Below are 11377 nucleotides of genomic sequence, written 5' to 3'. Positions count from 1 at the left end.
CCCCCCCCCCCCCCCGAACAGCATACTGCATGTGCATCTCGACGACATATCAGTAATAACTCGGGCAGCTAAGACTCACAAGTCTCTCTGACGTCGGTCAAGCTCGGACGCTCTAACCAGCAGTTGCGCTTTGATAAGGGCAATAATCACTGCGAATTACTAGCAAACATCATTTGCTTGCTTAAGCCTGAGAAGACTGATTAATTGGCGGCCGAAGCTGAGAGAAGAAACAAAACACTAAGACAACGGGAAAAAAGCAAGAGGTACGAAATATAGCGAAGGCTGACTTAAAGTGTGCTGAGTCCTCGGGCAGTAAGCCAGGTTTGGACGATATGCTGTGCTGTCTCCGCCTGTAACATAACTTTAATGTAGTCGGTCATGTCCTTTGCGTTACGAACGCAAGAAGCCGTCAATACATGCTTGTTCCTGAGGGTAGGTGGTATGATCCATTTTCCAATGTTTCAGAATTTCGGAGTTCCGTTTGGTGCGATAGGCTCGCGCTTGTACTTTATACAGCATTCTTGGATCCTGTCACGGGCGCTTCTATCGTCTTATTACCTTCCAGCTCGTTCCATTGTACTCGCCCTCGTTCTCTATCTAGTAGCATTGATTATAGGAAATGGCTAGTCCTCTGGCCGCGCCGTTTCTCCGAATCCTCTTTACTGACCTTATACCATACCTCCGTAGTAAAGTTTGACATAGTTTTTTACCGTTGCAGAATATAAAGCTTCTTCTGAACTGTATTCATTAATCCACCTACACATAAACACAATCCCAGTAATTGTTTCGAACTTTACTTCTATCTATGGATTAAACTTATACAAATACCCAAAGACACCGTTGAATATAGACTTCGAGGTATCATGACCTGTGGTGAACTCTCCCAGTGCGTAACAGAAAGCTTACAAAATGACTCCTCAAAACACTAAGCTACCTTGGGTCATATAAAGGAGTTCTCTTCCTTCAGCTATTCTTCCACAGCTCTTCTTTGTCCAATTCTTCTCTTCCTTCAGCCTCGCCAACAATACCGAATGGAGGCATCATCCCAACATAATCTTGTCTCGTGTACATATCCGGCCTGCTCCGAAAGCACTGATATGTCCAAGTCCCCTTTCCTCGAACTCCCCATCGAAATCCTTGAGAAAATCTGCATCTTACTAGCGGAACGTGACCAGCAAACCAGCATCCTCAACCTAGTCCAAACATGTCGAGCTCTCCGCAACGTCGCAACAATCTTTCTATACCACGACATAGACACCTCAGACTGGTTCGGTAGAAGAATGCGTCTGTTGATGGATAACTTATGGTCTTCAGTAGCTCGCCGCTCGTTCGTCCGTCGTTTACATTTCCGGCCAACATCTCATAGAGCAAGTATCGCGAACGAACTATTCTATATGGAAAACTTCCTGGACATGACACAAAATCTGCAAGTATTCCATCTCAATTTGGGAAATTGCCGGTCGTTTCCCCGAGAACAGCGGCGAATCAAGATGGAGGCCCTGCAGCATATTATCCTTGAAAACTTGCATGATGATCATCGTCGTGTATTGGACTTTATCGAAGAAGCTCCCAAGCTGGAGGTTCTTACCATGAGATTCTGTTGGTTCGGAGTTGAGTGTGGACTGCTTAGGAATCTGAAGTGTCTCGAGCTCATCGATATCGATGAGTTATGGGAAGGTTCAGTGTTGCTGGACGGGTTTCTGCCGCAATGCCCCAACTTGAATCGTTGACTCTTACTACTTCACGGTATAACTCGTATTATAACTTCGATCCCACTGAGGTAGTAGACATATCGGTTATGCTCTCCCCCTGCCGAAACACCCTTCGTCATCTCAAAATCCTGTGGCAATGCTGGTTTTGCAAAGCCAGTGGCTCACTCAGAGGTTTCACCCGTCTTGAGACAGTCGTTATAGGCTTTCATGATCAACGTTCATGGCTTCCAGAGACGCATCTTGTTGACTTCTTGCCACCTACTGTCCAGTCGGTGACGCTGGACATATCTACCCTTTTTGTGGCTGCCCCTTTTAACAATTACTCAACGGAGATCGAAGTTACCCCGAATGTATTTGCGTCCATGGAAAAGTTGGGTGAAGCGAAGCAGTAGGGGCTATTCCCAAGTCTTCAAAGTTTCACACATTCTAATCACCATGAAGCCGTTGAGTTTAAAGAACTGTCGAGCAAGTACGGTATGGAGTTTCAAGCAAAGCGCAAGAGTGCTTTTGACGATGTCCTAACCTGACGATTCCCCCGTGGGGGCAGATAAGATCAAATGTCCCCGCAAAACCCCAACCCCCAATCAGCCTAATTGAACACTCCCCCGAAAAGACATGCATCCCCAAAGTTCCGAATAGCGTCAAGTCCCATTGCTAGGATTAATATATAGTTCTCGTTGGTGGAATAATAAGGCCGATCTAGCCTTTGATGTTGCATCGCCAGTTTTAATAGACTATTATATCACTACGGCATTTCACATCCGAGTTTGTATCTGGGAAGGTGATGGATCTGTGTATTCTAGATCATGATTTGTGGAATTATAGGTCTTACCCCAGATCGCTTGATATAGACTTGTTTTCTGGGGCAAGTCAAAACGCTTGTTTATAAGAGACTTACTGCCTTACCACCGTAGACAAATCTTGTCGCCAGCACGTCTATCTCAAGATGAAAATTTTCATCCTAAAGTCAGCCTTGGTGGCCGCGACCCTTCTCTCTACTGTCACCGCATCTCCCAAAGGTCCTGTCGACACTTATAAGAAATGCCAACGCCAAACCAAACGCGCAACAGAAGGCTGTCCCAAAGGAACCCTCTTCGTCGCCAAAGATGATTCCCGCGCAGACTTCTCCTCCATCCAATCCGCCATCGACTCTTTAGGAAACACCACAACTCCAGGCCACATCCTTATAGCACCCGGTGACTACACAGAGCAATTAAACGTCACCCGCAGAGGTCCTCTTCATCTTATCGGAGCTTCAAACAAGCCATGGGTCAAGGACCTCTATGCTGATATTGACGTCAACACCACTGCGCAGAATGATGTGCAGATTTGGTGGAATTTGGCAAATACTAATAATGGGAGTATGAGCGATAATGTGTACACGAGTGTTTTGACCGTGGGACCGAATCTGGATGCTACACTTACTGGAGCTGGACCTACGGGTTGGCCTGTGCCGGCTGGTACACCTTTTGGTTGTACTGATTTCAGGGCGTATAATATTGATTTCAGGAATGATTTTGCGCCCAGATCGGTTGGACCTGCCCATGCTGTTGGCGTTAGCAGAGCCAATGCTGGGTTCTATTCTTGTGGGTTCTACAGTTATCAAGATACTGTAAGTCTCCCTTCTCAAGTCTGATGAGGATCTTCTGCTAACTTAGAATAGGTTTATGTTGGAAAACTTGGAAATGCCTTCTTCTACGATAATATCATCGCTGGAGAAACAGACTTCCTATATGGTTTCGGTACAGCGTGGATTGATCGCTCAACTCTATCTCTGAGAAACTGCAACGGTGGAATTACAGCCTGGAAAGGCTCAAACACCACTTTCACCAACAAATACGGTGTCTATATCGACAACTCTCAAGTCATTCCCTCGAATGCCACGATCGCTAAGAATTTAGTCGGCAAATGTCCCCTTGGACGACCATGGAACTCACAGCACAAGAGCATCTTTATGCAATCGTATTTCGACCCTGTTATCCTACCGGCTGGATACATCATATGGCAACCTTCTACCCCAAGGGTGGATAACTATACTTTCATGGCGACATGGAATGACTATGGTCCTGGATATAATGTCAAGGCTTTGGAAGATGGTGGAATTACTAAGGTTTTGAGCGATAAGGAGGTCAAGCCTTACAAGTCACCTAAGGATGTTTTTCAAACTCCTGAGGGCAAGTTTGGACATATTGGATGGATCGACAAGAAGGCTTTGTAAGATCCATCGAGTCCATTTTGATAGAAACAGTCGAGTTGACTTTGATAGGCTGTCTTATACGGCCATCAAATCGTTTATCATACAAACCTAGCTTGGACCCTCCGATCAACTCGTATCACATCCATGTTTCAGCCTCATTCTTGCCAAGATTCTACTCACAATCAAAAGAGGACAAAGCCACTGGAGCTTATTGTCCGGATAAAGTGAATCGATGTAGAAAGACTGCCTCATAAGCACAAGCGAAATTAGCAGAATCCATCAGCAGGGATACAATACGCCTGTCCAATCATGTTCTCACTGCCCCTTTTTAATATCGCGGGGTAAACACGCTAAGAGATTAAAGATGAAGATCAAAGCATCGAGACCTGATCTTCTCTTCAGATCGACATCGTATAACTGAAGCCACAAAGACGGAGAAAAGTAATTATAGGATGAATCAAGATCAACTTTATCAAGATATGTCTCAGAAGGGGACGAGATGCTATAGATAGAGTTAAATTAAGCCGCCTTGGCTCTACGGTAAGCTTACACCCGAGACAGCGGCTCAGCAGAATAGACCACACCTAAAACATGGGATTAATTACACCAGTGGCGAAAAGTAAGCCAGTAAGCACTCAACCAACAAGCCACAGGAGGGAATATCATCCCGGTAATAACAATCCTGTCAAACGGCCCTCGGCTCACTCACTTGTGATCTTTCTCCTCTTTTCGCTTCTTCAACCTCGTTAGAGGCTCACATTATGTCCTTCAAATCTTGACGACCGCTGCCATCATGGGCTACTCTGGTCGTGAAGACCAGCATGACCCGTCTTGTTTGTTACCCATTGCTGTGTGCATGGGCATTTCACTCTACAACGTCTTGGAACTTAATCTCTTGATCTTTTCAACCTTCAAAACTCGCAAGAGCCTCTACTTCTGGTCCTTTCTTGCCGCGACAAACGGAATTGCACCGCACACTATCGGCTTCCTTCTCAAAAATCTCGTTTCATCGGATAACTTTATCCTTTACATCTCGCTTATCTCAGTGGGATGGGTTCTTATGGTCACGGGCCAATCACTCGTTTTATACTCTCGACTACATCTTATTTTCTGGAACCAGTTCTGGCTTAGGGCTGTTTTGGCTATGATTATCACCAATGTTGTGGTGATGCATGTGCCGATTATTATTCTTATGTATGGTGCTAATAGCAGCGCTGAGAATACTTGGGTGCATCCGTATCAGATTTATGAGAAGATTCAAGTCACTGTTTTCTTTTTTCAGGAGCTTGTTATTTCGGCTCTTTATATCAAAGCTTGTTCTTCTTTCTTTGGGACAGAGGGATTGCTGTATCGGAAGGGGGTGAGAACAATGAGGAAGCATCTTCTTTTTGTCAACGTCGTCATCATACTACTCGACATACCGATTTTGGCCCTCGAGTTCTTGGATTACTACGACTATCAGACGGCGTACAAGGCGATTGTTTACAGTATCAAGTTGAAACTTGAGTTTGATCTGTTGAATCGGCTGGTTGAGGTAGCGAAGGGAAAGGACACGCTTGATTCTCAGAGTGGGAATCAAACTTTTCATAATCTGCGGATGAATGCTTTCGAGGATGGAGGACACGTCAGACCTAGAGATTGCGAGCAGGACAGCGATCATAGGGACCCGGGCCATGATAAAGGGAAAAAGAAATACCTAGGATCGGAAGATGGGATTTTGACGAATACGGATATATCGGTAACCTATATTGAGAGAAGGGATGACGATGGAAACACAGATAGACGGCCGTCTATATAATGAAAGATTATAATTTGTAACATATAAATCTTATTCCACCTGTTTGCATTCAGGGTTACTAACAGGACTCATGACGACCTAAGTCTAAATCAAGAATTTGATAAATGGATCGCAACAAAAGCTGAAATTCTGCCAATAGTTCTGGAGTGTATCGAGTAACTCACGCATTAAGCTCACGGACGTAATGCTATGAAGCTACCCTGGGTTCTTGATATTGTCTTGAAACAAGAGGAGGACTCTTCGAAATAAAATTCTTGGGCCGAACTATCGGCATCTATCCGCTGAAATTGCATTCTTCCACTAATCTATACCAAATGCAATTTGCCAACTCAAGGGTTCACAATTCTCTCAAGGACATGACAAAACTCCCGCACCTCCTCTACGGTGTTGTAATGCACGAAACTGATCCTGATAAGACCATCATCCTCCAGCTTGAGTACATCATGAGTTGGTCTAGGTGCCCAGCAGTGTCCAGCCACAATTCTGAATTTTCCTTCGCGATTGACCTTGTTCATAACATCTCGAGAAGATTGGCCGATGACCTGAAACGTGATGACTGCTACTCGCTTCTCCGGATCAGACGTCTTCTCGCCAAAAATCCGGAACACAGTGGGGTGCCGGTTGAGATATGACAGAAGCACCTCCTGAAGCACCGTCTCTTGAGCAATGATCTTGTCCCAGCTGATGTCGGTCATATATCTTGTGATGGGGACAAGAGCTTCCTCCAACTCAAAAGCATTGGAGCCAAGTCGAAGTCTCCAATCCAGTCCAGGCCACCCACCGAGGAAGAAGTGAGCAATATGCGACACCATCCGCTGCTGAACACTTCGTCGACCGTAAAGCTGAGCCATGTGTGGACCAAACACCTTATACCAGCTAAAACAATAAAAGTCCACATCAAGAGCTCTCACATCAATGGGACGGTGAGGTGCCCATGCGACACCATCAACGATGAGGATGGCCCCGGGGATGGCATGGACGGCGTCAGCGATTTGCTTGATAGGGTGAATAGTTCCCACGACATTGGAGACATGGTTACATGCCACGATGCGGGTTCTGGGGGTGAGAAGAGGCTTGAGTGTTTCGAGAGAAAGACAAGGGTCGTCGCCGGCGGGTGGCATCCACCACTTGATGGCGATTCCAAGGTCGGCTGCCAGGGCTCGCCAAGCACCTGCGCTTCCTTCGTGACAAAGGCTGGAGACAATCATCTCGCAGTCGGAATTAAGAGAAGGCTTCAGGGCTTGGCCAAGAGTGCGGAGGATCATGGTTGTCGATTGTCCGAAAGCTGTATTTGTTAGCGTCTTGTTGTCCTGCTTCAAGACTCTCCCTGGAACTTACCAATTTCATCAGCGTCAGCATTCATGAATGCAGCCAACTCTGCCACCTTGTCCATCATCCTCTTCGTTTTTGCCTGACTCTGTGGATCATCCAAACCGAGCTCAACTGGAAATGCGGACATGTATTTGTGAGTGTTGTCGATAGCTCCTTGGTAGACTGCAGTGCCAGCCGCGTTGTTGAATGCCACTAAGCCATCGTGGAGAGCCGGGAATTGTCTTCGTACACTCTCAACGTCTAAAGCATCCTCCGCGGTCGTCGATGTAGATGGTGTTGGGCAGGAATCTGATCCTGGGGCAATGAAGAATCCTTGGTCCGTGAGATTGTTGATGTTGGCTCGCAAAGCTTCCTTGACGCCCATTGATGGTTGGTCAGGCCCATTCGACACGCCGAATGGCTGATGATCCGTCGTCTCGAGCATGTACATGAGTGGAAACATGACATGCTGATCTTGTTTGGCAGCAACACTCTGTCGTAGCTGTTGCAGCCACTCATCTCGACGCAGAGGTCGTATCATGAAGCCGTATTTCTCCTGCAATAGCTGCCAGATATCTTGGAATTGGATCCCAGCTTGGACTGGTACCGAGATTGTTCCGCTTGGTTCAAAGGCTGCTGTGACAACGATTTCTGAGACGTGGCCAACATCACTCAAGAAGAGCCATCCACTCGCGGTATCCTGGTCATAGGCTCCGAGCTCAAGAGATGCCGCGATGTAGCGCCAGATAAAGTCGCCCTTGTTCGCCATACCCTTCTTTGCATCGCCCATGATGTATCCCGGCTTGATAATCTGGATATGCTTGACCTTGTCTTCTGTCTGTTCGGCGAATCTCCTCACCAACATCTCGGACATGGCTTTGGAACGCGTGTAGCCAGATCCTTGAAGTGCCTTTTGTAGAATAGACTCTTCATCCTTGGAATCGAAGCTCAGGGGCTGTCCACCAGACACATACACAAAGCTCTGTAGTGGGTTGGTGCGGTTGTTGATAGCTTGGAGTATCTGGACAGTCGATGTCACGTTGGTGGCTTTCAATGTCTCGTAGTCCATATGATAATGAACTTTTGCGCCGTTGTGGATGATACAGTCGATGGCATATGGTCCCTTCCCCTCGAGCCTACTCCATGCAGTGGTGTCTAGTCCAAGCTGAGGTTGTGAGAGATCGCCCAACCAAGCATAAATGCGAGACTCGTACTCGCCTTTCCACCAAGCGGCGTCGGTGAAGTTTTGAAGCAAGTAATCTTGTCCCTCCTGGTCAGGGAGTGCCCGAACGAGAGCATGTATCTGACAGTCTGACCGCGTGAGCAGTTGTCGCACAATCTCTCTTCCCACGTAGCCAGATGCCCCAGTAACAAAGACGTGACGGATATCCGGGTTACGCAGCTGCTTTGTTCGAGGGTGTAGAACAGATTTAAGGAGGCTGTCAATATCGTCATTTGTACTGGGAGATAGATCATGGTTCTTGGTCCCTTTCAGACCTTGGCCCGCGTCAATTGTAGCTGCCAGTTGTCTAATCGTTGATCTCGAGCTTAGTATTTGGTCCATGGGGATTTGCACCGCGAACCTCTGCTTGATAGCCTCCGAGAAAGACATGATCTGGACAGAGTCGATACCACCGGATTTGATATTGAAGTCGCGGCGTTCCAACTGCTTACGAAGATGCTGATCTCGGCCAGCGACAATCTCGACGTACAGCTCAGAGACTTTCCTGGCGGTTTGTTCGGTTGGAAGTAGTTGTTTGGCCTCTGATGTAGCAGGTAGAAGATTTGGAGCAGCTGTCTGTGTGGTCGAATGGCTGATGACCCATTTCTGGATAGCCGCTCTATCCAACTTCATGGACGCGTTGAGAGGGAGACTCTTGGCAACAAGGATCTTGCTAGGAATCATATACCTCGGCAGACGCGACAATAGAAATTTAGTCATCTTCTCCTGGTAGTCGACAGAATCTCGAAGCTCGATGTCATCAGTCGAAGTTACGTGGTGAGTTGACGTGCCAACCTGCACCACAGCTACAAGCTGGCCGCTCCATGGGCCTTCTTTCACAAGGCCTGCCATGGAGTGACTGATGTCAGGAAACAAGCCCAGGTTGTACTCGACTTCACCCAGTTCGATGCGTTGACCATGGTACTTGATTTGTCCGTCTGTTCGACCAACAAACTCCAGGCTTCCGTCGAGCGTATCTATGTTGTAGCGCAAAAGGTCGCCCGTTTTGTAAAATCTTGTCTCTCCAACTCCGAGTTCCGAAAGCCAGGGCGGGTTCTGCACCACAGCTGCGTCGGTTCGAGCTGGATCCTTGATGTACTCTTGAAGCAGGCCTGGACCAGCAACTAGAAGCTCGCCAACTGCCCCGACAGGCACCAATCTGTTGTGGTTCTTGAGGTCAACAAGTACGCAGATGTACTCCTTGACAGCATGCCCGATGACCTCCGCGCGATTGGCAAGTGGTCCGATGATACAGCCACCTGTTTCCGCCGGACCGTAGCCTTGGTAAAGTGCAAGTCCACTTTGCGATGACCAGCGGGCAACAACATCTTTTCGAAGTGCTTCTCCAGAGAAGATGAGTGTTTTCAAGGTAGGAAATGAAGCAGGCGACAACGTGTTTGCCAGTGATGGCGTGACGATGGCGAGTGTCACTTTGTGGTTGGTGCAGAACTCGGCAAGGTTGAAGAGGCGATCCTGTTCACTTGGTATGCAAACGCAACCTTGGTGTAGAAGAGTTGCGAAAATGTCGGTGATGAAGATGTCCCAAGTTGAGGCAGCAAACTGGAGAGCTCGAGCTCCTCTATAGCCAAGAGCTCCCCCTTCAGCTAGCATTCGAGTAGCCAGCGCTTGGTGCTGAACCACGATTCCCTTGGGTTTTCCTGTCGAGCCCGACGTGAAGATGCACACGGCTGGGTCCTTGGGTAGGACACGAGGAAGCGGCCTGGAGTTGTGGATGTCGTCGTCCTCTGTCGTCATCTGGGAGGCTTGCAAAACATCCAAGCCCATTTGTGCAAATTTCTTGCTTTGACTCGGCGAGGTAACAATCGACCTAGCGTTGATCTGACTGATGATCTCCTTCGCCCTGGCCTCTGGTTGAGATGGGTCAACTGCCACAAAGGCGGCCCCGGCCTTGAGAATGGCCAGTACAGCTACTACCATCCAGACACTCTTCTCGAATGAGAAAGGAACAAAGTCGCCTGTTCTGACCCCCTTTGATAATAGCTGAAGTGCAAGCTTCTCGGCCGCATCATCTAGCTCGTTGTAGGTCAAAGTACCGTCCCAGGCGTCGACGGCGGGAGCACGTGGAGCGGTGCGGACGGATTCGCGCCAGAGATTGATGATGGAGGATTGTATTTTTGTTGGTGTACGGGGTAGGAAAGATTGCAAGAGGCTTTTGTCCGTATTGCTGGCAAGTACTCTGCGCCAGTCTCGGGGAGACGGGCTCAACAAATCGAGGTGAATCTCCTGGAAAGTCTTCCACAACACTGTAGCAAACTGTGATGGGACGCGAGATCTTCCGGTGTACAGAGATATGTTTCTGTTGGTGACTTGTAAATGGTACTGAATCGTTCCATCAAGAGTGCCAATTGCATGTCCATCTTGTTCCATGAACTTCACACAGCTGTTGATAAGATGACGGTGTTTCCCGGCCTCGAATGGTCTTGTTATGAGCTGAGGCTGGGCATTGGAGTCGAAAGAAGCAGATGGAACAGAAAGTGGCCAGTGAGAGAAGATGAGAACTTGGTCGTGAGGTTCATCCTTCAGTCCTGACGCGAGAAATGCTACCTGATCTGATACGAGATACAGATGCAGTGTGATGGCCCATGCTCTGAGCAGGTGATTTTCTTGCTTCGCGAATAGGGTTACTCTCAGCTCTGTAGATGAGACAGACTGGTGAGATAGAACGAGCTCCCCCGAGGATGGCTTCTCATCATGATTGCGAGCTCTGATAGGCAAAAGGCCTGCAGCACTCTCCATGTCGAAATCGTGGATAGAATCTGGCTGTGATGAGTCGGACATTGTGTGATTCTAGAAAGAGAGTGGTTTTGAATGGAAATCTAGGTGCTTGGTGACTGATACTCATTCACATTTACAATAAAGAAATTTGTTTCACAATCCCCTTGACGCATGATATAACTGGAGTCTCTACAGGAAGGATGCCATGTTGTTTCCAAGTGTGGTTGTGTCCTTCCAACATCATCATCAGTTGCACCAAGTTGCCGTGCCACATCTTCGGGCCGCTTCTGTCTGTCCACTAGGACCTAGGGATGCACAGCTGGAGATGAGGATAATTGACCAGCTTGTGGTGCTCAGAGTGAGAACATCTGCCATGTAGTCTACCCTGCACAGCAAACAAG

General features: G+C 47.8%; 2 protein-coding genes across 2 annotated transcripts; one reads left to right on the top strand and one right to left on the bottom strand.

Moving 5' to 3' along the window:
- Positions 1 to 2658: 2658 nt before the first annotated feature.
- On the top strand, positions 2659 to 3930 carry FIESC28_09536 (uncharacterized protein; the record flags this gene model as incomplete). The annotated part of the gene is made up of 2 exons (XM_031163672.1): positions 2659 to 3324; positions 3376 to 3930. The coding sequence occupies 2 exons, from the start codon at positions 2659 to 2661 to the stop codon at positions 3928 to 3930; spliced, it is 1221 nt and encodes a 406-aa protein (XP_031012275.1).
- Positions 3931 to 6036: 2106 nt separating this feature from the next.
- Positions 6037 to 11039, bottom strand: FIESC28_09535 (uncharacterized protein; the record flags this gene model as incomplete). Its single annotated transcript, XM_031163671.1, has 2 exons — positions 6037 to 6992; positions 7046 to 11039. The coding sequence occupies 2 exons, from the start codon at positions 11037 to 11039 to the stop codon at positions 6037 to 6039; spliced, it is 4950 nt and encodes a 1649-aa protein (XP_031012274.1).
- Positions 11040 to 11377: the final 338 nt, after the last annotated feature.

The sequence above is a fragment of the Fusarium coffeatum genome (assembly GCF_003316985.1).
Source record: "Fusarium coffeatum strain FIESC_28 chromosome Unknown BRIP53273_contig_249, whole genome shotgun sequence".
In the NCBI taxonomy this organism is placed as follows: Eukaryota; Fungi; Ascomycota; class Sordariomycetes; order Hypocreales; family Nectriaceae; genus Fusarium; species Fusarium coffeatum.
Note: the sequence above shows the minus strand (reverse complement) of the source record. Positions and strands in the feature narration are given on the sequence as shown.